This window comes from Grammomys surdaster, unplaced genomic scaffold, assembly GCF_004785775.1.
Source record: "Grammomys surdaster isolate TR1022 unplaced genomic scaffold, NIH_TR_1.0 125834, whole genome shotgun sequence".
In the NCBI taxonomy this organism is placed as follows: Eukaryota; Metazoa; Chordata; class Mammalia; order Rodentia; family Muridae; genus Grammomys; species Grammomys surdaster.
In genome coordinates this window covers 3,359,873-3,386,366 of record NW_021620662.1, presented here as the reverse complement: position 1 = coordinate 3,386,366, position 26,494 = coordinate 3,359,873, and the positions used below count along the sequence as shown (strand labels likewise).

Here is a 26,494-nt window from a genome sequence, read left to right as displayed (position 1 = left end):
TCCCCCACCCCCCTTTAATGCATCATGCTTGTGATCAGATGTAAGCTCTCAGCTGCTGCTCCAGCACCAAGCTTGCCTGTCTGCTCTCATGCTCCCTACTCTGATGGTCAAGGACTAGCCTCTTGAGCCATGACCCCCAAATTAAATACTTTCTTTTCTAAGTTGCCTCGATGGTGCTTGCCATAGCAGTAGAAAAGTAACTGTAGTACCCAGTAATTAGGGGCATCCCTGCTATGTTGTCTTATTTCTAGTGAATCACTTTGTGTGTGCTTTTAGCTTCCTGCTCTTAGACTCTTGTGCTGAAATTGTGCTTGGCCAGTACCTCTACTCCTATCTTCGCTCCTTGGTATAGTGAAGACTTTCGAGTGCCATATTTTTGGTTCTCAAAAACCTAGTCTGGGATTGTGTTGTGTGCAGTGCATTTCTTTGTCCTTTGCTTTTTCTTAATAATCTACTTAATTCCCCTCATTTGTATTTATATTTAATTTATAAGGTGGATTATCTTTTTAAGTAACATAAGTACATTTCTCTTTAAATTGCTGAGCTAATTTAGTGCTTTCATTGGGTCTGACATTTTAGATTACTAGGAAAGGTGTCTATACAATTTGCTGTATTCAGATATTTAAAAAACTTTTTTTTAAGATATATTAGTTTGTTTGTGTCTTTAATTCACTTGGACCCTTGAGGCCTCATCAAAAAAGGTTTTGTGTCTATTGGGCTGCAAACTAAGGTCCTACTTTGGTTTAAATGAATACCGTATGATAGATTGTGAGATAAAGTAAATACATATGGTATAGAAATGCATTTTGAAATTTTGTATTGGTTAAATAAAATGCTATTTAACTTGAAAAACATCCTGGCTCTGTGAGACAGAGTACAGTATCTCTTTCTGTACTTGTTTTCTGGCTAACTGAAGATTTTCATTGGTGAATGTGTTTCCAGTATTTAAGGATGCATTTCTTGTTTATGATTTTTAAATAGTCACAAGCGGAAAATGGCAATCAAGCTTCGCAATGAGTATGGTCCTGTGCTGCATATGCCTACTTCAAAAGAGAACCTTAAGGAGAAGGGACCACAGAACGCAGCAGATTCATATCCTCACAAGCAGTACCCTGCCAATCAAGGTGAAAACCATCAGGGTTACAAGTGGATCATTCCCTAGTGCCTCACTGTGAGGGGACTGATTATTTGTTGCTGTTATGGTGGGAGTTTCGATGAGCTCATCAGAGTAGTAATTGAGATACTTAGATGGTGACTTTTACTAGAAAACAGAATGTGTGATTATGATTCTTAGGAGGTAGACAAGATTACAGTGTTGTCTACAGGGAAAAACTGAAGTTGATTCCTTACCTGTGGGGAGACCATCTGTGAAGTCTTTAATTTGGAAAGATGAAACTATAATGAACAAAGAAAATCTAATACTCCATGTGAAACTATTTACTGTGAAAAACAGCTAGAGTAGGTTGTCAGTGAGAGGGGTGCCTCTGTTCCCAGCATGGCTCAATAGAAGCACACGATCTTTCTTGACGTGTTAACAGCTTACAGGCAGAACCATCAACTCCCTGCCCTTCTAAGGCTTCTGTACAGTTGGAAAGGGAAACTTGAGTTAATATTTATAATACCTTTTAAAAGATAGTACTTGAATAAAGGTAAATTCACTGGCAATGAACTTATTTATTTTTTCTTTTTAGGACAAGATGTTGAGTATTTGGTGACAGGTACACATCCATATCCACCAGGACCTGGTAGGTGACAGTAAGGCTGCATCGATGTGTAGACAATATGTCTACACAGATGTATTATCTGTTGGCTTAGACAGTTGTGCAGGTACCTAAATCTAAATAGATGAGGATGTACGGCAGAGATGCACGTGCCCTCGTGTGTGGGGGTGGGTGTGCGTGTGCGCGCATATGTATAAACAGGTTGGCACTAGGGAAGCAAATATGATTGGACAGAGGACAAAAAGCCTTATATTTGTAGAACACACGGGCATTGTGTACTTGTTTTAGTAACTTAATTTACTCTTGGAAGTATTCTGTTAATAATTGAATGACTGCTATTTGCTTATGAATGTACCGTCTGAATCAGTAGGAAATTAACTTTATTGTCTTGGGTTGTTCTTAATACCAAGCTGCTTGTATTCAATCAGATTCGATCTGTGTATTAACCTGTATTTATTATAAGAAATTAAAAGCAAAGCCAAGCTGAATGTAACGAAGGTTCTCAACAGGTGTTGCCTTGACTGCTGATACTAAGATCCAGAGAATGCCAAGTGAGTCAGCTGCACAGTCCTTAGCTGTGGCACTACCGGCTCAGACCAGGTATGACTGTGACGCTTTACTTACATAGATTTCCAGCAGGTTTTTGGTTTTGTTCTTTGTTTTATCTTGTTACTATGTAAAATGTGGAATCTGGATGCTACCTATTCACCTTAAAAAAAAAAAAACAAAAAACAAAAAACTCTGTGTGTGTGTGTCTCCCTCTCAGTTCTCATGTGTAAATAGAAAGACAGCTTTTGGGAATTGGCTCTAAGGATTTAACTCAGGGATATGTAGCACATACCTCTGATGGTTTGTACATGCTTGGGCCAAGAAGTGGCACTATTAGGAGATGTGGCCTTGTTGGGTAGGTGTGTCACTGTGGGTGTGGGCTTTAAGACCCTAGCCCTAGCTGCCTGGAAGGGAGTATTCTGCTAACAGCCTTCAGATGAAGATGTAGTACTTCTCAGCTCCTCCTGCACCATGCTTGCCTGGGGCTGCCATGTTCCTACCTTGATGATAATGGACTGAACCTCTGAACCTGTAAGGCAGCCCCAATTAAATGTTGTCCCTATAAGACTTGCCTTGGTCATGGTGTCTGTTCACAGCAGTAAAACCCTACCTAAGACTACCTTTACCCACACTGTACCATTTCATCATTCCCACCTTTTTTTTAGAGTCTGTTACTGGCCTGGAACTCAGTAAGTAGGCTTGGCTAGCAAGCCCTGTTTTATATCCAGTGCTAGGATCATCAGCATATGTCGCCATGCTTTTCTTTCTTTTTTAAACAAAGGTTCTGGGAATTGAACTGCTCATGCTTGGAACAGCAAGCACTTTACCAACTGTGCTGTCTCTCGGCTGGCTCACAGAATTCTTAAAAGAAAGTTTGTGCAGAATATATAACTAGGGATGTGCTGAGTGTTCTCGATCTCTGTTCTGCAGAGTTGATGCAAATCGTGCTGCGCCTGCTGGAAGTGAGTACCGACACCCAGGGGCTTCTGATCGTTCCCAGCCCACAGCAATGAATTCTGTAAGTCTCCTGGTCAATAGCTGCACATCTCTAGCTTTTGGGACATGATTCCTCTTTTATCTTAAAAGTATTACATGGTTACTGAAGTCAAGACTATCCTGGGATCTGTTAAGAAAAATAGCAGCCTGGGTTAGTCCTTAGCATTTTCATAGCCCTAAACATACGGTTTTGGTAAGTTGCTTTTTTTTTTTTTTTTTTTTTTTTAAAGAATCCCACAATATTGATAGTCGGTCTGTAAATGACAATACTGTGATCATGATAGTTGGTCCTCAGTCTCAGAAGAACAAGGAATGGGCTGGGAGATAGTTCAGTCAGTTAAGGTCACATGCTGTGCAAACACAAGGACCAGAGGTCAGTCCCTCGAACCACAGAAAGCTGTGTGTGGCTGTGTGTGACACTAGCATCTGATGGGGCTTCGGGATGTGTGTGGGGGTGGGGGTGGATGTGGGGGTGGGTGTGGGGGCGGGGGTGGGGGTGGGGCTCTGGAGCTTAGTTGCCAGCCAGCTTAGCCAGAAAGTGAAATCCTTAGCTTCAGGTTCAGTGAGAGTCCCCTTTTCAAAGAGTCAAGAGTAGTGATAAAACACCTGACATTTTCTGCCTTCATATGCACACACCTGTACATGTGCATTTGCCACATGAATGCGCATGCACACACAAAATAGTTTTAAGGAAACCATCTTTATAGTACTGAGGTATTTTTCATCTTGAGCAGGGCCTGCCCCTAGGTTCTTATATTGCTTTTATTGCTACCAGTGAATCAATTTATTTCTTTAAGCTACTTTTCCTTACTGTAGTTACTAGGAAAATGTTACACTAGTAATAGCATCACACACACACACACACACACACACACACACACACACACACACACACTCTGCCAGGAGTGTTATCTGAACCCTGCGTGGGTGTGGGTTTATCTTACTCTGGACACGTACTGATATTGTCTGATGTGGGTTGGTGTATGGTTGCAGTTGAGTGCTACTGTTTTGGTGACGTCAGTGTGCTGCTGTGCAGCCCCTTGAATGAGTCCTGGCTTTACTTACACAAGGATGAAGCTCATTTGCCAGTCAGTACCCACAGCATATTTCAGAGCAGCTCTGTTTAGGCTTTCTGCTTCCTTAGGATATAATTTAAGTTTCTGCAGGATAAGGTCTCATGTAACCTTGAACTCTGTATTGAGCTAACCTTAGACTTCTGATCCTGCTGTCTCCACCTCCTGATAAACCCAGATCTTCATGCATGCTAGGCAAGCAGTCTACCAACTAAACTACATGCCCTGGCCCAGTTAACACCTTGAACTAATAGGCAGCTGTGAGTTCAAGATTACACTTGAAGATTTCTAGCCATATGTTTTTGACCAGGTTTACAGTACCGTGTGTGGCTTCCCTCCTGTGGAGCAGGCCTCAAATCCAAGCACAGAGCAGTTGATTACTCCTGTGACAGTAGTAATACCACTGTTGTTTGTACAAATGGGCACATCTTGCCTAACTAGTTGGTACTGAAGTTCATAGAGTTGAAGATGGGTAGGCTCACTGATACCTTTTCTCCTCTGAGAGCCTGTGCAGCACCTTCCAGCTCTGTGAAAGCTGGCTAATAGGGAGAGCTTCCACTTCTCTCTCTAGCAGCCCAGGTGTGTGGTGTCTTCAGCAATAGGGGCTTAGCATCTAGTTCTGGTGGGTAACATATTAGCTTATAGATTCGCTGTCCTGCACTATTAGTCTGAAATCTAGATTAGGCTTGGCTCTTGGAGCATTTGGAAGTTTAAATTTTTAGGTTAAGGATGCTCAGCCTGTATCAGCTAGTAGATATTTTAAAATAGTGTTTAATTATTCTGTTAGAAGAATGAGAAATAAAGGGAGGTTACCACATTTTTGCCTCAAGTTGGTCAACTAGTGGTTAGCTCATTTGGGTTTTGAACTCCAGAGTGATATCTGTTCCGAGTGCAGTACCCTGTCTGCCTCAGGTGTTTTTAAATTTCTTTTTATTTTTAATTTTTTTATTAACATATTTATTTATAGTCCAAAAGTTACCCCCTTTCCTGGTCCTCCCTCCCCCAGCTCTTTACCCTCTCCCCCCCCCTCCTCTCCACTTCTGAGGGGGTGCTCCCCTCTACCAGCGTCCCTCCTCCTGGACCATCAAGCTTCCACAGGATTCAGTGCATCCTCTCCTACTGAGACCAGACACGACAGTCCTCCGCTACACATGTGCCTGGCACCATGGATCAGCCATGTATGCTCCTTGGTTTTTGGCCTAGTCTCTGGGAGCTCTGAGGGGTCCCTGTTAGTTGTTACTGTTGTTCTTCCTATGGGGTTGCAATCTCCTTCAGATCCTTCAGTCCTTCCCCTAACTACTCCATATGGGTCCCTGACCTCAGTCCAATGGTTGGTTGGTTGTATCTATATCTGTCTCAGTCAGTTGCTGGTAGAGCCTCCTGAAGGACAGCCATGCCAGGCTCCTGTCTTCAAGTAAAACATGGCCTCAGCAGTAATGTCAGCGTTTGGTGTATGTGCATGGGATGGATCCCAAGTTGGGCTAGTCGCTGGGTGGCCTTTCTTTCAGTCTCTGCTCCATTTTTGTCCCTGTATTTTTTTTTTAGACAGGAACAATTCTGGGTTAAAATTTTTGAAGATGCATGGATGACCTCCTGCCTTAACTGGGGGCCAAGTCTATCTACTGAAGGTGGTCTCTTTAGGCTCCATCTCCCCCTGCTTGGACATTTTGGCCAGTGTCATCTCCATTGAGTCCTGGTAGCCTCTCACATCCCAGATCTCCTTGGCTTTCTAGAGGTTTTTCCCACCCCACTGCTGCATATTTCAATTCATTCTTCTGGCCCTCTGGGCTTCTCTCCTGTTAGCCCCTATACCTGATCCTGTCCCCCCTACCCTTCTCCTTCCTTCTTTTCTGTTTCACCCAGGTCCCTCTCCCGTACTCTGCCTCCCATGATTATTTTGTTCCCCTTATAAGTGGGTTTAAAGTATCCATACTTGGGCTCTCCTTGTTAAGCTTCCTATGTTCTGTGAGTTGTTTCATGGGTACTCTGAACTTTTTGAGTAATATCCACTAATCAGTCTATTCATATTCTGGCTATTACAAGTAAGGCTGCTAAGAACATAGTAGAGCATGTGTCCTTGTGGTATGGTGGGGGCATCTTTTGGATGTATTCCCAGGAGTGGTATAGCTGAGTCTTCAGGTAGAACTATTTCCAGTTTTCTAAGGAATTCCAGGTTGATTTCCACAGTGGTTGTACAGGTACAATCCCACCAGCAGTGAAAGAGTGTTCCTCATTCTTCACATCCCCGCCAACATGTGCTATCACCTAAGGTTTTGATCTTAGTTAGCCATTCTGATTGATGTAAGGGGAATCTCAGGGTCGTTTTGATTTGCATTTCTCTGATGACTAAAGGTGTTGAACATTCTTTAAGTGCTTCTCAGCCATTCGAGATTCCTCTGTTGAGAATTCTCTCAAAACATAGAAAGTTCTGATGAAGCATTACATTTTTTAAAAAAGGTATTTTAGCTGTCTTCCTCTTCAGTTAATGAAAAAAAAAAGCCTGTCATAAATCCTCTTTCAGTTTGTGTTTTTGAATTAATGGCTTGAATCCTTCAGTATGATAGCCGTAATAGTTGTGTGATCTCTCCCGTGTCTAGATGATTATGGAGACCGGCAATAGCAAGAACTCTGCGTTAATGGCTAAAAAAGCCCCTACAATGCCCAAGCCTCAGTGGCACCCGCCATGGAAACTCTACAGGGTAAGTGGATCTGTGTTTCCTCCTGCCTCGAGGAGCGTGATGGCTTCCCATCAGCCAGGAGTGGGGTTGAGGACTTAGGGGTGACCTGAGGTGAGTGGGGTCAGCGTTGTGCTGAGGTGTCAGGAGAGCTTCCCAAGAGCAACTGCAGGGTGTGTTGGCTTTAAATAAAATACAGGACACAATGGAAGGCGAACATATGGAAACCCCGTAACTAAGAAAATTCTTGGCCATGGTGGTGAAGGAAAACATTTCTTAGAAAGATGTGTCTTTGGTCAATGATCCTTCCAGCTGTAATAAATTACAAGATGACTCAAAGCACATCAGATCAAAAGTAAATAGGAAATGGAGAGCCTGCATAATTGTTTTCCTTGAATGGTACAGTAAGACACTGTACCATCTGTACTTGCTGTGTGGGGCTGGTGGGTTTTAATAGATACAGATCTGCGTACCCACTGCAGGATCATGCTGTCACCTCATCCTGTACTAACTACTTTAGTCATACTCTTCCTCTCCTGGCAACCGCTCATCTGAGTTCTGTTAGTATACTTGCATCTCTTCTGTTTTATCTTGCTATGACCTGCAAAGTGGATGGTAGGTGGTTCTGGATCGTGATTACCTTCACTTACAGATTTTAAGATAAAGTGCATTCCTTTTTCTTGGTTAGTAGTATTCCATTGTTAGATGAACCTCACTTTCAGTGTTCATTCACTAATTGAAGATAAACTAATGTTTTTCACTCTAAAATATAATTGTCAAACTACAACTGTTTTTGAAGATGATGTGGTTCAAGTCTGGGTTGTGGTTGAAATTGAGTGTGTTTTAATGTATGGATCAGTCTACTCACCTCAGTTTGTATTGCATAGGTTATCAGTGGGCATCTTGGCTGGGTTCGGTGTATTGCCGTGGAACCTGGGAATCAGTGGTTCGTCACTGGATCCGCTGACAGAACTATAAAGGTAAGAAGGAGAATGTTGGGTGTCTTCCTAGGGAGGTATTGTATGCAGCAAAATTTACCATCAAAACTATAACAATCCCTGTTTGCAAAATGGGATTCAAACTTGTTTTGTAAACATGTTAACTGCCTACTGTTAGTTCTGTAACTTACCGAAGGAAGTTTTCCTTCTGTGATTACAGGATGGAAGCATGGTTCTCTGTACAGGTGTAGCGGGAAGTTCTCTTAAGAGCTAGACTGGTGTAGTCCTACTGCAGTTAGAACTTTAGGTGGACTCAGTTTAGGTTTGTGTTGATGTGCCAGTGTATCTACTGCTAACCCTTCTCTGTGTGCACAGGGATGTTTTGTCTAAGAGTCAGCTTTTACACATGCCTGCTTTACACACGCCTGCAGGTGGGCCTCCACTGAGCTGCATCTCTAGGAACTTCACATTGTTTTGAGACAGAGTCTCACTGTACTTGTAGCTGGACTGAACTTGCGGTGTAGACCAGGCTAGTTTTAAATCACAGAGACCCACCTGCCTCTGGAGTGCTGAGATTAAAGGCGTGTGCACCACCATGCCTGGGAGAAATCCATAACTTTTATTTTGAATCTTGTTTTTCTTACATAACATCGTTTTGAAGACCTATTATGAAAAGTTCAGTATTTTAACTGAGTAGAATGTGCAGATAATTCTATAACTTGTTTCCCTGTTGTTCAACATTAAAGTGTTTAGTTTGGTGATTTTTCATTGTGATAACCTGCATTTGTTTTACACAGACTGCTTTTTGCGTATTGTATTTTGTTTTGATAGATCCTCATAACTATTAGTATTAGGACAAAAGTCTTTGAGCTGGTGCAGAAAGTGCAACTTTCTTTCCAAAATTAGTGAGCTGATGCTTGGTCCATTGTGCTGACCTTGTAGCTTTTCAGACAAGTGTAGGGAAGTGACCGCTAGAAACATAGATGTCTGATTGTAAACCTACATGCAGACATGTGGTGAGGTTAATGCTTGCGTCCCTGGTCCTTTTCTGGATTAAGTTGCTGGTCCCTCAGGTACAGTTAATGATGTGCTGTTGGTGTTTTCACCATCGTAAATCCTTTGATGAGTTGGGAGCATTAACCTTGTCACATTCTGCAAATACTTAGCCAGCTTCGATGTGCCTTTCCCCCTGCTTTTATTTGGAGAGGAATCATTTTAAAGAGTCTTAGATTTCCCCTGTGTATACATTATTGTTATGTCAGTGTATTATTTTGGTGGGGGAAGTAACCAGGATAAAGCAAAGCAATTACTTGATTTCAGATTTGGGACTTGGCTAGTGGCAAATTAAAGCTGTCACTGACCGGCCACATCAGTACAGTGCGTGGTGTGATCGTGAGCACGAGGAGCCCTTACTTGTTCTCTTGTGGAGAAGACAAACAAGTGAAGTGCTGGGATCTTGAATATAACAAGGTAAGTGTGGAGTGTGCGAGCGTGTGAGCTCACCCCTGAGTCACTGTGTGTTGCTTGTTTTTACTTCACTGCTGGCCCGTTTGCATGCAACACTAGCTCTTTGCCCACTGTTGATCTTTCTAATGTTAGAAATTGTAACCTTTTGCTTTTATCTTTAGGTTATACGGCACTATCATGGCCATCTAAGTGCAGTGTATGGTCTGGATTTGCATCCAACAATCGATGTCCTGGTGACTTGTAGTCGAGATTCCACTGCTCGGGTAAATGAAGTGTGGCTGTGTGGTTTCTTAGGTGTCCTGTATCTTCTCATACGCAAACTTAGTATTAGTGGGATTTTTGTTTTGTTTTATTTTTTATATATTGGAAAACAGATTCTTGACTCATCACTAACCTGGTCCCTCGGGATTTGTGACTTCTGTGTTTACTGTTGTTAATGTCCTGAATCATGTTGACATAATGACAGACAGCTTCATAGTCTCAGCCAGTGGTTTCCATCCTGGGGGGCGTGACCTTTTTTGGGTTAGAACAACTCTTTCACAGAGGTCACCTAAGACCCTCAGATAACACAGATATTTATGTTATGATTCATGACAGTAGCACAGTTGCAGTTATGAAGTAGCAATGAAAGTAACTTTCTGGTTGGGTTCTTCACAACACAAGGAACTGTATTAACGGATCGCAGCATTGGGAAGCTTGAGAGCCAGCCCATTGGCTGGCTAATTCTCTAGTTCCATCATGGGACTAAGCTGATAGGTCAGTATCGTGATCTTTAAAGTTTTGTTCTTCCTTGGCCACTGTCTTCCCCATCGCACACGGGTCAGCTCATTGTCCTCCATTTGGACATTCCCTTCACCGTGTTCAGACACATTGGTTTGGCAAAATTAGAGCTTTGAGATACAAGTGCCTGTCCTTTTTCATATCATGTTAATTTTACTTTGACAGATCTGGGATGTGAGAACTAAAGCCAGTGTACACACTTTGTCTGGACACACAAATGCAGTTGCTACTGTGAGATGCCAAGCTGCAGAGCCACAGATTATTACTGGTATGATCTGCTTCTCCATCTATGCCATACTACCAGAAGCATCGCCATTCTGCCACTGCCTTAGCTCCTCCACCTCTGACTTGTGTTCTAGTTTCTCTTCCTGTTTTAATCATGGGCATTTGAAATTTAGGATTGTAAGATGTTCTCTAGGTTTTTGTTGTTATTGTTTATATTTTTATCTTCTGCTTTTTGTGTATCATAGGATGTGTTAGGCATTGTAAAAGCTGTTTAGAAAACTGCTATAAGCCGGGCGGTGGTGGCGCACGCCTTTAATCCCAGCACTTGGGAGGCAGAGGCAGGCGGATTTCTGAGTTCGAGGCCAGCCTGGTCTACAGAGTGAGTTCCAGGACAGTCAGGGCTATACAGAGAAACCCTGTCTCGAAAAACAACAACAACAAAAAAGAATTAATTTCCAGTCACAGTAAAGATCCACTGTCATTCAAGTAAGATTCGTACTAGAAGGACAGTCATGAGATTCTAGAACAACACTTGACTGTACTTTATAGCAGGTTTTTTGTTTTTTGTTTTTTTTTTTTTTTTTGGTTTTTCGAGACAGGGTTTCTCTGTGTAGCTCTGGGTGTCCTGGAACTCACTCTGTAGACCAGGCTGGCCTCCAACTCAGAAATCCGCCTGCCTCTGCCTCCCAAGTGCTGGGATTAAAGGCGTGCGCCACCACCGCCCGGCTGGAAATTAATTCTTAAACTTGGTTTGTTTTGTTAGCTAGAAATATTAATATAAAAAGAATCATTATTTTCCCTTTCCTGCTGCTGGAGTTTAAAATTACATACTTGTTTTTATTTGCTGTTCATAGTATTTTTTTAGATTTGTGTGTTTTGCCTTCGTATATGTATGTGTATCTGTACCTGGTGCCAACAGGAGTCAGAAGAAAGGATCAGATTCCCTGGAGCTGGAGTTACAGATGGTTGTGCCTCACTATGTGGGTACTGGAATCAAACCTAGTCTGCAGGAAGAGAAGGCAGGGCTCTTAGACACTCTCTAGTGCCTCAGGCAAAAAGTTAAAAGAACTAAATATAAAATAACTACAGTTTTAGAGCTTTGAGGAAATTATTCACAGTGGTAGGACTTTCATTTAGTGTATACATGTGTACAGATGAATACTTTGTGTTTTAACTTGTGGATTCTGTCCGGTCTCTGTGTCTTTTCATTACAGGAAGTCACGATACCACAATACGATTATGGGATCTGGTGGCTGGAAAGACACGAGTGACATTGACGAATCATAAGAAATCAGTCAGGGCTGTGGTCTTACATCCACTACAGTAAGTGTGTGTTGCTGATTAGCTTTTCTTTCTCCGTGTCTTAGTAAACTCTAACACCAGGGGGTACTGCTTTTACATCTAGAGCCTGTGCTGCTTATGACAGGCTTTCATTTCCTGTCTTGCTATTTTGCCTCATATTCTGTATGGAATGAAAGACATCACCCCTCCACAAAGTGACAAATCAGGCCAAATTGTGGTTAAAGCTGCATGTCAGAGTAGATGGTAATAGTGTCTGGGTGTGTTCAGGACATACAGGGTATTGGACCTACTTTCACCTGTCATAGATAGTTTCACATATCACCGGTGTCCTTCAGAGACAGAGAAGAGTTAGATTCCTAAGGAAGAAGTTAATGTATAGGAGGAAATGGAGGAAGAGCCATCAGCATTGTGGTCTTGGTTCCCAGAGAAGGCAGGTCACACTGATGTTATAGGTCATTCCTGACACTCAGCTCTCCTCCCCTCTGCTGTTCCCCTCGCCTTCCCTTTCTTGTCCCCTTTTCCTTCCATTTATTCCTTTTCTCTCTCTTGTCATCCTTTTTCTTTCCTTCTTTCCCTTTCTTCAAGATGTTTTTTGCCCAGTGTGTGCGTGTGTACATTTGTTGTGCTAATTTACTGTAGCATACTGAAGAAACCAAAACATTGCTCTGGGATTTAAAATGCATTTCAGCAGTTGGACAAGGCTGGTGGAACTTGGGATGAAGATAGTGATGATTTTACTTGAGGCTACGTGGACCAGAGAGCACACTGTGCTTTTTCAAGTTGTGAGTTTCTTTGATGCAAAGTACTTGCCCATTAATTCCTGTCAATCTTTGTTCCAGTTACACATTTGCATCTGGTTCTCCAGATAACATAAAGCAGTGGAAATTCCCTGATGGAGGCTTCATTCAAAATCTCTCTGGTCACAATGCAATTATCAACACTCTGGCAGTGAATACTGATGGAGTACTTGTATCTGGAGGTAACCCAAGGTTTTCATGTGTGTTGGGTTTGCCCTTCTCTTCACGAGAGTGAGTTAGTGTAGTTTCTACAGCATCACACTGTGTTGTAGTGGCACTCACCTGACGAGGGTGTATGTGCCTATTTGTCATGTGCTGTCTTGCTCATTGATAATCCACATAGCCTGTTACATAGTTAAGGCATCTTTGTGTTCCTATGTGATAAAGGAAGGGATTTATGCTAGTAACTGCCCAATGTTTGATTGGATTTTAAATGTTATGATGCCTTTTAAGGTCTACAATTCTGAATTAAACACAAACGAAAGTAGACAAAACCATATTAGGGAATTTGAGAGCGAGAGAGAGAGTACATCTTTGTGTTGTTGACGTGATGGTTATCTTCTGGATCGTCTGAACTGTTGAAGCGATAGAAATAGAGCTACGTGTTTCCTTTACAGCCGACAATGGCACGATGCATCTTTGGGACTGGAGAACTGGCTATAATTTTCAGCGTGTTCATGCAGCTGTACAACCTGGGTCTTTGGACAGTGAATCAGGAATATTTGCTTGTGCTTTTGATCGGTCAGAAAGTCGGTTACTAACAGCTGAAGCTGATAAAACCATTAAAGTTTACAGAGAGGATGAGACCGCGGTAAGTTCTTAGTTTCCATATGTCTGTCTCCCTCTTTTTCTATCTTCTATCTTCCCTCCTTTTTAGTTTAATTTTATATTTAGAGACAAGGTATCATATGATATCTCTGGCTGGCCTGGAACTCACTTTGTAGCTTAAGTTGACCTTAAACTTGAAGCTGTCCTCCTGCCTCTGCCTCCCAGATGCTGGGATTATGGGCATGAGCCACCACACCCAGCTTTGATATGCATTTTAAAAGTAAAAGAACTGCATGCCAATTTTCAAGGACTGTCCATTTGATTACAAAAAGAAACAGACTCACTATGGTACTATGGGATTCGTTGTTGGATAGCGATCTGACCTGCCTTGGGCTTCTGTGTGGTTTCATTGATGCTGAAACACCAATGGAAAAGCATTACTTTATAAGTGCAGTTCTTCCTCAGTACAGTTACTGGGAAGGAAATGATACATTAATCGTAGACTGCTGTGGAATTGACATAGCCTTACAGCGCTGGTGTTGCTGTAATATCTAAATGGAAATCTGACATTAGGTGAAAATGCAACCAAACTGGGGTAAACCCATTTATCCCTTGTTAAACTTGAATAATTCCAAAAGAAAAGACTGGTCTTTTCATTAAAAGGAAACAAAGTAATAAAATAACACTTTGTTTACTGTTCTGTTTTTAGACAGAAGAAACTCACCCAGTCAGCTGGAAACCAGAAATTATCAAGAGAAAGAGGTTTTAGTGTCTTCATGGCTGTCCTATTGATGCTTGGTGTTGATGAGGATATCCAGTCATTCATGGAAGCTCACTTGCAGAAAACATTGCTGCTTTGTATTTTACAATAAACTGCTCCCCATGTCCCTCACCTGTGTTTTATTTCTGAAATAAGCAGATATAGTTTTAGAAGTGAAATGTAAATATAAAAAATTCAGGCTTATTGATCATTGCTGTTCCTAACACTATTATGACAGGTTTTGTTGTTGTTGTTGTTTATGTGTAGAGGTGTTTTGCCTAGATGTCCATTTGTGTACAATGTGTGGTTCAGATCCCTGGAGATGGTTGTGAGCCACCATGTACGTGATGGGAGTGGAGCTTGGGTCCTGGGAGCAGCCAGTTTCTTAACCATTTCTGAAATCTCTATTTTGATAGTTTTGTTAGAAAAATCCTAATGGATGTTTTAAGAGGAATTTTTTTAAACAATACTTTGAAGATATAAGACAATGGCTGATAATTTGGGATTAAAAGATTGAAGTTCTTTCTGGGCATGATGGTGGGTGCATGCTTTTAATCCCAGCACTAATGAAGCAGAAGCAGGTGGTTCTCTGTTAGTTCAAGATAGCCTGGTCTATGTAGTGAGTTCTAGGTTAGCCTGGGCTAACTCTGTTGTTGGTGGAGATGGTGGTGGTAGTGGTGGTGATTGTACTTTTAATCTGACTTATTCCAAAAGCAGGCTTATCTGTTCTACCAAGTTTTCCAATGTGTTCTGGTCCAGAAAAAATAGAAGTATGCAGTCTCTGAGACTTGCAGTCTTAGCTTGATGTGAAAATGCTGTAACCAGGTCAGTGGTTCTGAGGGAACTCAGAGGCACAGCTGTTCATAATTCTTAGGCTTGAGGATCTTTTCTAGCAATCACTTGGGCTCACCTTAAAGTGGGCAGGGTTCTATTTGGTTAGGTTGGTTGGTTTGCCATAGTGCAGATCAACCAGGCCCTCACAAGAGCTGAGCAAGTGTTCTACAAGTGTGTTCCGCCAGTCCCTAGCAAAGGTGCTCTCTAAGATAAGAAACTGGAGGACTCTACCTGTGGAAGCACAGGCGATGTGTTTTCCAGGAGCCTCCAGCAGATGCTGGTCTGTAGGAAGGTCAAGTGTTGTTTGGGTTGTGTTCTGCGATAGTAAGATACTAGTAAAGTGGAGAAGACAACTGATGGGATTAGTGCTGTTGGAATTTGTAGCAAAGTCTGCAGGCTTGGGAGGATTTTCTAGAAGAGGGCCCAAGTTTCTAATGCCTGTGCCTCTTGGTAGATGAGTTTCAGATCTTACTCCTTTTGGATCTCAGCTCGCCACCAGTCAAAACTCCAAGCTTCACCACTGGTCAGGAGATGATTCCAAGTTAAGCACACTGAGATTAAGTCCCATCCAGCGTGCTGCAGTTGGGGTGTAATCCTTCCAGTCTTTCAAAGAACAGTCTTCTATGGCTGATTGAAACTGTGTGAATCCTTTGTTCTGTTACATTTCAAGGAAACTGCTTTCTGGGAATAACCTGACATACTCAGCCAGTGCACGACACATTTGCTCTTTAGTCCTTAAAGCTAACCCAAGTGTTCTGTCCATACAGGGCTCGTTTATTTAATAGATTGTGACATTTCAACATTTCCTAGCACTCTGAGAGAAAACACTAGATTATTACAGCAAGGTTACCAAATACTGCTTAAAACTGTACAATCGTCTTTGTAAACTAATGGATGCTCAGTTAATGAAGTCACATCACATTGATAACAGTGGCTTTGTGACTTGAGGTAGTAGAATTATGTGAGTACATTCAGTCTGCTTTATATATTTCTGTTTTTCAACTTTCTTAACCGTGTATTTTATAAACCAATACTAGGGAGAAAATCGGTATCCTGGAGAGATGAACATGTCTTAACAGAAGAAACCAAAAATAGACAATACCTAGTCTCTGTTAGGGTTTCAATACTGTGATGAAACATCATGACCAAAAAACAAAACAGAGTTGGGAGGAAAGGATTTATTTATCTTATACCTCTGTATCACTGCCAATTGAAGGAAGTCATAATAGGAACCTGGAGGCAGAAGCTAAAGCAGAGGCCCTGGAAGAGTGCTGCTTGTGTTAATTTGACATACAACTAGCCTGCACAGTCCCCAAAGAACAAGGAGATGGGTGAGACCCTACTATCCTACAAACTAAAGCTTCAACCCAAGTGGAGCCCACTGGTATCAACTGAAGGAACATTTTTTAAAGTGTGCCTTGTGTTATCCTGCATTACGTAGCAGAAGTCTTCACAAACATTTGTCTGTTATATATGATCATGAGCCTTTCAAAGGTTCAGTAGCAGGCTGTCACAGCTGGAAGGTGATGGCGGGGTTGGGGTGGGGGGGTAGCTGAAACAATGCTGCCACATTAGGGTTAGGTCTTCCACATAAAACACAAATTACCCAGCCTAATAACTATTTTGTGTCTGCTTGTTTGTTTTTCAAAGCACAATTTCTCTGTGCAGCCTTGACTGTCCTGGAGCTAGGCTGGCCTCGAACTCAGAGAGCTGCCTGCTTTGCTTCTCAAGTGCTGGGATTAAACCACCACGACCACTCAGCTGCTTAATAACTTCTTATAGTTCAATTTTTTGCACCAGACACTGTAAAATGCGTTCATTATTTGTTGCAAAATTACATTGCATTGGGTTTTATGATGGTTCATTTTGACTTTCAACTTGGTTGACTCTGCAGACAACTAGTACACCTGGCTCTGCATAGGTCTATGGAGGTATCTCCTAGAAGGATTAACAGGAATGAGTGGGCAACACCTTCTGGATATGGCCCAGATCTAAAGAGGTCTAAGGAGGAGCAGTGCCAATTTTTGCCTGCCTACTTATAACTCCTTGCAGGGAAGTCTGTTCACCCTGTTGTTGTGTCTGCTGCTGCTGCTGCTGCTGCTGATGATGATGATGATGATGACAATGACAACAACAACGACAATGATTCATTTTTTGCTAACATGGGAACTCAGATCCCTTGGCTTTCCAGTATAGATTGAGGATTCATGGCTCTTCAGGAATCTTTCAGAATTCATCATCAGATTGGGGCTCCTGAGATATCCAACCTCATGGGCCAAGGCTCTTCAACACACAAGCAGCTATTAGTGGACTTCCTAGTCCCTATTGTGTAAGCCAGCCTAGTAAATCTCCTTTGTGATATTTGTTTACTTCGGGGGCTGCTTCTCTAGAGAACCATCATGGAGACAGATGCTCTGCATTGCACTTGCTTAAGCTTAATGTACTTGGAATAGGAACTGCTACCAGGGTTCAATTCTAAAAAGGAAGAAGATAGGCTTATTTAGAGGAGGGGAAGGAGGAAAAGGAGGGAGGAAGAGAGGGAGAGGGAGAGAGAAAGGGAACCTGTGCAGGGTGCTGTGAGGGTTCTGTCTTTTGTTGAACTCCCAGTCATCAGTCACATCACAGAGCAGAGTATAAAAGGGTAGATTTGGGACAGACAGAAGTGAAATAGGCAGCATTCTTTCCTGTAGAGTTATAGCCTAAAACAAGTCGGGATTGATTTAGATGCTCTATTTGGCATTCATATGTTGAGTACGTGTTCCTATGTATCTCTCCCCAACCTAACTATGTAAATGGTCCATAATCAGCTGCTATACTTTATTATTTAGAGAGTGATGGCAAGAAGAAAGAAAGCCTGAGCATATTTGGTGCCGATGCAGTCTTTAATCTCGGGTTGGTTGCATATATGATTATGGAACTGGGGACACAAAGCCAACTGTCCTTCTGAGACATGCGAAGGTGCCCACGGGCTCTAGGCTAACACTGCCCTGTTTTACATAAGGGATCTGTGATGGTTTGTGTATGCTCTGCCTAGGGAGTGACAGGATTTGAAGGTGTGGCCCTCTTGGAATAGGTGTGGCCTTGGAGTAAGTTTGTCACTGTGGGTATGGGCTTTAAGACCATCATCCTATCTGCCTAGAAGACAGTATTCTGCTAGCAGCCTTCAGATGAAGATGTAGAGCTCTCAGGTCCTCCTGCAGCATGCCTGCCTGGATGCCACCATGTTCCTGCCTTGCTGATAAAGGACAGAACCTCTGAACCTGTAAGCCAGCCCCAATTAAATGTTTGCCTTTATAAGAGTTGCCTGGGCCATGTGTCTGTTCACAGGAGTAAAACCCTAACTAAGACAGGGCCCAACCATCCTAGAACCTTGGTGGAGTTGGAGCTAGAGGCAGCCCCTCCATAGGACAGAGAAAAGCAGAGGGTCTCGGCCTTGTAACAACCCAGGGTACTGCAATCCCACTCCAGAAGATTTTACCAGCTACAGTTAGAATCTGGCCAAACTCTGCTGGCCAACATCCATTCCTTTTCTAGCTCTCTCACACAAAGCCTCCTCTCCCCAGGGCAGGGGTGTGTGGGGATTTCTGTCCTTCACAGCCTCTGTCACAATCCTCAAAGTGTTCTGTTTGTCAAATATATTAATGCCACACTCTTAAACTATATAGGTAAAATGTTATATTTTGTGAATAAGGTTTTGTGGTTTTGTGCCTGTGTGCGTGCCTGTGTGTGTGTGTCTGTGTGTGTGGGGGGGTGTTCTACCTTTGCTGTGACAGACGGGTTTGTGATAATTTCTGGAAATGCATATGGGGTAAATGTCCTGTTTTCTTAGACAGCGTACTTAGGACCATCCCTCTTTCTGTCTTGGACATTACTTCATTGTTTCCATTGAAGAAATACACTGTTTCTTTGTTCATGTGTTTTTACAAATATCAATAACATTGATCCTTGTATGATTTCTAAAAGGTAATAGCTGACAGTACAATTATAGAGTCAGCATGTGCAGCCACACCCTTTACATTTTCCTATCCAACCAAACTGCACCAGACTCCTGAATTTACACTCCTTTCATGCGGTATTCCTCTGAAACGGCTCCGATCTGTAAATAAATTGAGAGGTAAAAATCCCCTTTCACCCGAGGGGCTATATGGGGCATCCTTCATGCTTGCTGATAAGAAAATCAATTGGGAAAATATCCAACAGTTTGAGGCCATTTAAAAAAATAACAGCTCAGAAAACAGGAAAGCTTATTTGAGGATCTTCTTAAAATTTTAAAGTTTGTTTTGAGATTATCCCATTGTTTGGTGACACTTTTGGTTGGTAAATATCACGCTGACCACACTTGGTCTGTAAGCTTGTTTAAAATAATACAGACTTTTTTTTTTTTTTTTTTTTTTTGCTCAAAAATACTTCTATTTTGTTTGTAAAATTATGGCATTTTGGCTGTGGTATCTCCACATGACCTATGTGAAATTAGGCCCTGAGACATTTAAGTAAGACCAGGGAAGATCTTGTGAGCCTCCTTCCATGACTGATGTTAACAGTGACTCAGGGAGGGAGTGACAGTTTCTTCTGGAGTGCAGCCACTGGTCAGCTATCTCTGCACCAGTAAACAGCTTCCCTTGGGTGCTCATGCAGGCAACCTTAGTTAAAACTCAGTGGGTCACATCCACAAAGAGAACGAGGGGGACCTTGGTAAGAAAGGGAGGGATCATATGAGAAGTAATGAGAAGAGGAAAAAACAACTAAAAATGCAGTATATACATGTGTGAAATGCTCAGAGAATAAAAAACCATAAAATATTTAAAATATAACATTATTGAGATATTCACAAAGCGTTTGGCTTACCTACTTCCAATATACAATTCTGTAGATTTTAGTTCACAGGGTTATATTACCATCATCAAAATCAGCTATGGGACATCTGAAAAATATTTACTTATTATTTTTATTGTGCCATGTGTGCATTGGTACCACAGTATCTCTATGCAGATTACCAGAATTCTCATTACCCAGGCTGTGTGGCGAGTACCTTTACCTGCTGAGCCATCTTCCCAGCCTCTTGGGCATTTCTAGCACCATTCAAAGAGACTGCAGGTTAAGGTTTGGTGTGTTGCTATGACTTGTAATGCTAGTCTGTACCCTTAGGTCTAGTTGCCTTGAGAGGAGTAACTCTCACCTATACCAGCTTTTGTTATGCAAACTGTGTTCCTTAATTTAAAGCTATTGTTTGAATAAGAATGGCTACAGCCAATTACTGGAGGGAATAGAGGTTGGCAGGTTTTCAGTTACCTGATTGGGGGGTGGGGGGACTCAGGTGAAAGAGGAGGTGAAGCACTCTGGGAGGAGAAGGAGAAAGATCAGCAGAGGAGGAAGAAGCTGCCAGGAGAGGAGATGAACCATGAGCACATGGCCAGGAGGAACAGCAAGCGTTTGGGGAACACAGCTGGGGAGGTATCCCTGCCAGCAGCTAGAAAAGAAGATTATGGGTGACACCCCAGTAATTGTCAAAGCCAAATAAAACAATCATTTGTAAGCTCATTCATTTGTAAGCTAGTGAAGGTTAAAGTTCCGTTGGTTCAACTACAACTCCATGCGTATGTATCAGCTCTCCGTCCAGTGCTCCCTTGCTCTCTGCCTTGATCAGCCACTCGTCTGTTTGGCACCCATGGACTTGCTGCTCTTAGACATTTCCTTAGTGTGGACTCATCAATATAGTCTTTAGTCACCGTTTTCTTCCCCTTAGACATGTTTTCCAGGTTCATCCACTTTGAAGCATGCGTCATGGAGGGCTCCTTTTTGTCGTTAAATACTGTTTCCTTGTGTGGCCTAGGCCTCTCCACTGGTTATTTGATGGATTTTGAGTGAATGGACTCTTTTATACATGTAGACATCTGCTTGATGGTTTCCGATGTATTTAGAGGAGAGACCCTAAGTTATTCAGGACTCCTAATTTGTTAAGCAAGTCAAATACCCATTTGCTATGGACTTGAGCCATTCTGATGGTTCTGTGGCCAGTAGGAACAGCAAGTGTTTGGGGAACACAGCTGGGGAGGTATTTTTTTTTAAATTACAGGTATTTTTCCCTTCAATTCTTCAGAAGCAAAGTTGTCAAATAAATAATAGATTTTTTATTTTTATTTTTTTTTAGAAAATAGGCAAAAGCTTGGAGTTACATAAAGGGCATATTGTATCCATTCATGAACTATACACGTACGTAAGTAGGAAATATTCATATAAACCAACTCTTAACATTTTTGTTGTAGCTAATGTCTTTGGAAGCAATGTGCAGATGTATTTTGCCTTACTAAATACATTAGTCATGATAATAATGGTAAAAATGAATGCTCATAAAACACTTGCTGTATGCCTGGCATTATCCCCAATGATTTTACATGTATTAGCACATAATACTCAAAACTAAAACCAGTTACATAATTTACATGGCTCAGAGCAAAATGAAAATTCAAGGCCTGCTGTTTACAGATCAGACAGAAGGTGCCATTAGCAGTAGGCACTACAGCAGAAAGCTTCCCCCTTTTTCCTGATACTGTGTGTGTGTGCTATTTAAAATTTTAAATAAAAATAAATAAATATTAGCGTGCATCTTAGCATTTATTTTTACATCATGCAGTGTTCATTTAGATGCAAATATAAGCCCTTCATTCATATGCAAACTCACCAAACTTACAATTTGTATTTCATAGCTCATATGTGCCTGTGCATTTTGGTGCTTGCTGGAACAGTGGAAAATGCACCAAACTTAATTGTTTCTATCTTCACCTTTTCAGGGTACTAAGCGAGGATTGTCTCACTGAGCTGCCCTTCCAACCCATGCTGCATTTCTTTAGGGTGCTGGATCACTGGGGGACAGGAAGAATGGAAAGACAAAGAACAGCAAAGGTTCACTCTTCCTCTCTCCTTCTGTGTTGTCAGATTTTCAACCAAAGTGGTTGATTACTCTGGGATGTAATATTGCTTGAAAAAATTATATGTATGTACACGTCTGTGCGTGGGCTTGTGTGAGTGCAGGTGTCAGAGGAAGCCAGAGGTGTGAGCTCCCCCAGGAGCTGGAGCTACAGATGGCTGTGGGCTGCCTGATGTGAGTGCTTAGGACCAGACTATTGTCCACTGCAAGAGCTATATGACGCCTTAACCACTGACCCACCCTCCCATTCTCTAGGAAGCAACTTCAACTTCCCGTCCTCTCAAAAACCCCGTCAGATCTTTAATAATTGTTTTCAAATGCATGGATGCCTTCCATGTACCGATTGCCAAGTTTTTAGTTTTTTTTTTTTTCTTTCTTCTCGTTTGACTTTGTTCTTTCATTTATGTCCTCAGCTCTGTTTATAGAAATGTTTGTCAAATGCTGAGCAATTCTGGCATTTGCAGTTTGTTGCCAAGTATGAAATTACTCCTTTCAGTTTCGCTGATAATCTTGTACAAAAGTGCCCAGAAGTTCTTGGAAGGGCCTGGAGGAGGGAACTGGGGGGAGAGCTTGCCAAGGTGACAAGATGAGAAAGCCCTGGGGCAGTACATGCTCACATGTGAATACAATTGGCTAGAAATCATTGACGGTGCACTTGAAGTCGCCTAAGAGAACAGATCTTAGCAGTTCTCACCACACACATAGAGACTAGGGGCTGGAGAGATGGCTCGGGATTAAGCACACTGGCTCCTCTTCAGAAGAGCTGGGTCAGCGCACAAGTGGCTCAAACTCTAGTTCCAGGGGATATGTCGTCCTCTTCTGGCCTTTTTGGGTACTGCATGCACATGATGCATGGATGTACATATAGGGAAAACACCTATATACATAAAACAGACATTAAAAGAACATGGAAGTAGTAATTAGACTGATAAATTCACAGTGTATATGCACCAAATCCCATACATGTTCAATATACACATTTTGTCAATTGTCTCAGTACAGCTGTCCTTAGACAAGTGACCAAGCAGTGCGTTCCTTGGCAGTTCTGTAATGTTAATGAACAAATTGTTTTGAAAGATAGATTGGAACTTGGTTACTAATGATTTTAATGAATCAAATAGAGATATTTGTAATAACTACCTATTTGGGCTTAATTTATAAAAATTGGAACTTTTAAAATTCTCTTTCTTAGATGAAGGAATGGCAGAAAGCAAACAAATGTACCTGATTTGAAATCAGAATCTTCTCATTCCAAGCATATATCTCCCCAAACTACTCCTTAGCTCTGCCTGATTTTTCTCCAGGATTATTGTGTGTGTGTGTGTGTGTGTGTGTGTGTGTGTCTGTGTGTGTGTTTGGGAATGAGTGTGTGTGAGTATGTGCTCATATGTGTGTGTTTGTGTGTAATGTTCATGTTTGTGGGTGTGTGTATTCGTGAGTTTGTGTGTGTGAGTGTATTTTTTGTGTGTTTGTGTGTGTGTGTGTGTGTTTGAGTGTGTGTCTATGTGTGTTTGTGTGTGTGTCTATCTGTGTGTGTATGTTGTGGCCCAGGCTGAACTCATGCTTGCTACATAGTCAAAGATGACCTGGAACGTATGCTCCTCCTGCCTCTCTTCCCAGATGCTGGAATCACAGATGTCCTGTTCTATGAGTCCCTGGGATTGATCTCTGCATGCTAGGAAAGCACTCACAAACACGCTCCCAGGTCTCATATGTTTTATTTTATCTTTTATTTTACAGATTTATTTGTTTATTGTCTGTTTCCCTGACACATTAGTTATTTTTCCTGTTGCTGTGATCAAACCTCTACCAAGAAGCAACTTAAGGGAAAAAGGATTTGCTTTATGGTAGGGAAGATACAGAGACAGGAGCGTGAAGTGGATGATCACACTGCATTCACAGCCAAGAGGCAGAGAGAAGTGAATACTGGGACTCAACTTCTAGTCTCCTCTATATTTAGTCTGTGACCCTAGCCCAAGGCACAGTGCTATCCTCATTCAATGTAGCTCTTCCTTATTCTTTAACCTTTCTGGAAACCCCTTCAAGACATGCCTAGATGTGTGTTTCAAAAGCCCATTCAAATTAACAGCCAATTAATACATTCTGGATAGTAGCAGGGTGTGGTGGTTTGAATATGCTTGGCCCAAAGAACAGCATTATTAGGAGATGTCCTTTTGGAGTAGGTGTGGCCTTGTTGGAGGAAGTGTGTCAGTTTGAGGGTGAGCTTTGACACTCTTCTAGCTGCCTGGAAGCCAGTCTTCTCCTAGCAGCTTTTAAAACAAGATGTGGAACTCTCAGCTCCTCCAGCACCATGCCTGCCTGGTTGCTGCCATGCTTCCCACCATGACGATAATGGACTGAACCTCAGAACCTTTAAGGCAGCCCCAGTTAAATGTTGTCCTTAATAAGAGTTGCCTTGGTCACGGTGTCTCTTCACAGCAATGGAAATACTAAGATACAGGGCTACACCATTTGTGAACATATTCTGTACACAGACAATGTTTAATAAATGGTAGGTACTTAATATTCTTAGTTAGAGCATCAAAAATCTGAAATTCCAATCACTGAGGAACTGGGAGAATCACTTTCCAGAGTTCTGATTTGGACATTAAACAATTATAATGAAGGTAAATTATTGAACAAATCATTTGATGTTAAGCATAGGGGGCACTGGAAGTAATTTTAATATGGTTAATTTATACCTTGATGAATTTCAAATGTAATCAACAGTTAGCACAAACTCATTCATTCTGAAAACGCATGATAAAATCGAGTAGAATCTGAAGGTGAGAGTGGCTGTCGGCATCTTCTCTCCCAGTGTTTCCCAGCGACCTTTGGCTGATCTTATTTTAACCTCCTGTACCTGCTACTTCCCTTTGTGGTTAGAGCTTATGGTTTTAGGCTCCCATGAGGACAGAAAATTAAGAGTTTTGACCCCATGTGTAATCTCTATACTGTCTGTATTATTGAAGAATTTGACTCTGAAAGGGGAGAAAGAAAACCTAAATAAAACCTTTCCACAGCAATAACTGCTTACTGCACATTTCAAATCCACAGGGAGAAAACTCACTCTTGCCTTACACCTTTGCTGACGTTTTTTAAAAACTTGAATTAGGAATTTAAATAAGAGAGGAAAGCCTGAATGTCACTAGTAAAAGTACTCTAATAGTTTGAACACAGAACTGTTGTCTGTAACCAGATCTTGAATTGAAAGAGTTCCTAGGGATAAACATATTTGGCCTTTTTTAAAAAATTTGATATTTTATTTATTTCCATTTCAGATGTTATCCCCTTTCCCCATCCCCCCTCATTAATCCCCTATCCCATCCTTCCTCCTCCTTTTATGCTTTTATATCATCTAAATTACATACATGTAAGTATTCCGGTCAGTTCTAGGTTGAGGAACTGGCAATACAATAGATGCAAATAGTCAAGGAACAAGCAAGACAATAAACCCAGATAGTCAAAGAACACGCAGGACAATAAACAAAAATATGGAAGGGTTGACGAATTTGTGTGTCATCCTTGCGCAGAGGCCACGCTAATCTTCTCTGTATTCCAATTTTAGTACATGTGCTGCTGAAGCGAGCACCATACTTGGCTTTTACGGACCAGTAGTCTTCACTGTTGATGAGAGGGGAGGGTTCAGATCCCAGCGTCTCTACTCACCTCACAACAGCAGTAACAACTTCCTGCTCATTTTGAGTCTGTAGGGAGGATGCTCACTCTCAGCTGGCTTTCTACAAGCCCTTGGAATGGTGCCCCCATCATTTAGGCCAGATCTTTCCACTTCATTAACCTAATCTGGAAACTCCCTCCCAGAAAAAAACAAAACAAAAAAACAAACAAACAAACAAACAAACAAAAAACAAAAACAGGGCTTTGTTTCCATGGTGATACTAAATTTCATCAAGGTGACAACCAAGTTTAAACACCTCAGCATGTAAAGGGGACAGACATTTTAACCTGTGGCAGAATTTTTCCATCAAAGAGTAAAGCGGCTCCAGTGGAGGCAATAGTAAGTGTTCTTGAGCAGCGAGCTGTTATCTCCCTGCTTACTCTCATCACCTCAATTTTGTCCACTGTTTTTACCTTTATAACTGCCCAAAACTACCCATGGAGTTCTCTCCTGTCTGCTTCTGTCTGAGTCCAGTGATGGTTCCAGACTCTAGGAGAATATCAAATCTCAGGTCTTCACTAAAGCAATTCCTTTTTTTAACGTTCCATTGGGGTGCCTCTGGACAGTACAATGCAGTTCTGGCGTGAGTTCCATGTTGAAAACTTATGGATAAATGGCCACAGCCTTTGTAGGTAGAGGTAAATGTTGAAAAAAATCATTTGCAGGAAGCAGGTTTTAGCTATGATGTAACATTCGTTGTTATTATTATTACAGTTACTTTGGTGCAGAGGAATCATAGTTTGTGAAAAACTATTTGATTTTCAAATGTGCCAAAGAACTAATTTTCAGTTTTATTACTTTGGGATTATTATTGATTTTGCTAGCTTATTTAATCAATCTCAGAATACATTATGCAAATGTAGATAGACCTTTCTATGAATCAGTTCATTTTTGTTGATAATAATTTATTTGATCAAGTAAGTAATATAAGATACACTGTTTAAAAAAAATGTGCCCATGGAAAAATATTTGAAGACTTGAACACAATTGTACATTTATGTTGAG

General features: G+C 41.6%; 1 protein-coding gene and 1 non-coding gene across 2 annotated transcripts in view; one reads left to right on the top strand and one right to left on the bottom strand.

The window, feature by feature from the left end:
- The window catches only part of Plrg1 (pleiotropic regulator 1), a 16,065-nt gene extending 1,882 nt beyond the window's left edge, over positions 1 to 14,183 (top strand). The window contains exons 3-15 of the mRNA XM_028789477.1: positions 982 to 1,124; positions 1,692 to 1,745; positions 2,231 to 2,321; positions 3,201 to 3,288; positions 6,937 to 7,038; positions 7,902 to 7,994; positions 9,273 to 9,422; positions 9,581 to 9,682; positions 10,365 to 10,467; positions 11,639 to 11,747; positions 12,566 to 12,705; positions 13,141 to 13,334; positions 14,001 to 14,183. Of these exons, the coding sequence (XP_028645310.1) occupies positions 982 to 1,124; positions 1,692 to 1,745; positions 2,231 to 2,321; positions 3,201 to 3,288; positions 6,937 to 7,038; positions 7,902 to 7,994; positions 9,273 to 9,422; positions 9,581 to 9,682; positions 10,365 to 10,467; positions 11,639 to 11,747; positions 12,566 to 12,705; positions 13,141 to 13,334; positions 14,001 to 14,060 (1,429 nt within the window). The 3' untranslated portion in view covers positions 14,061 to 14,183. The remainder of the gene's footprint in view (positions 1 to 981; positions 1,125 to 1,691; positions 1,746 to 2,230; positions 2,322 to 3,200; positions 3,289 to 6,936; positions 7,039 to 7,901; positions 7,995 to 9,272; positions 9,423 to 9,580; positions 9,683 to 10,364; positions 10,468 to 11,638; positions 11,748 to 12,565; positions 12,706 to 13,140; positions 13,335 to 14,000) is intronic.
- An 11,115-nt stretch (positions 14,184 to 25,298) lies between these two features.
- LOC114640575 lies at positions 25,299 to 25,402 on the bottom strand. Its single transcript, XR_003714168.1, has one exon. It is a non-coding gene; the product is annotated as a U6 spliceosomal RNA (small nuclear RNA).
- Positions 25,403 to 26,494: the final 1,092 nt, after the last annotated feature.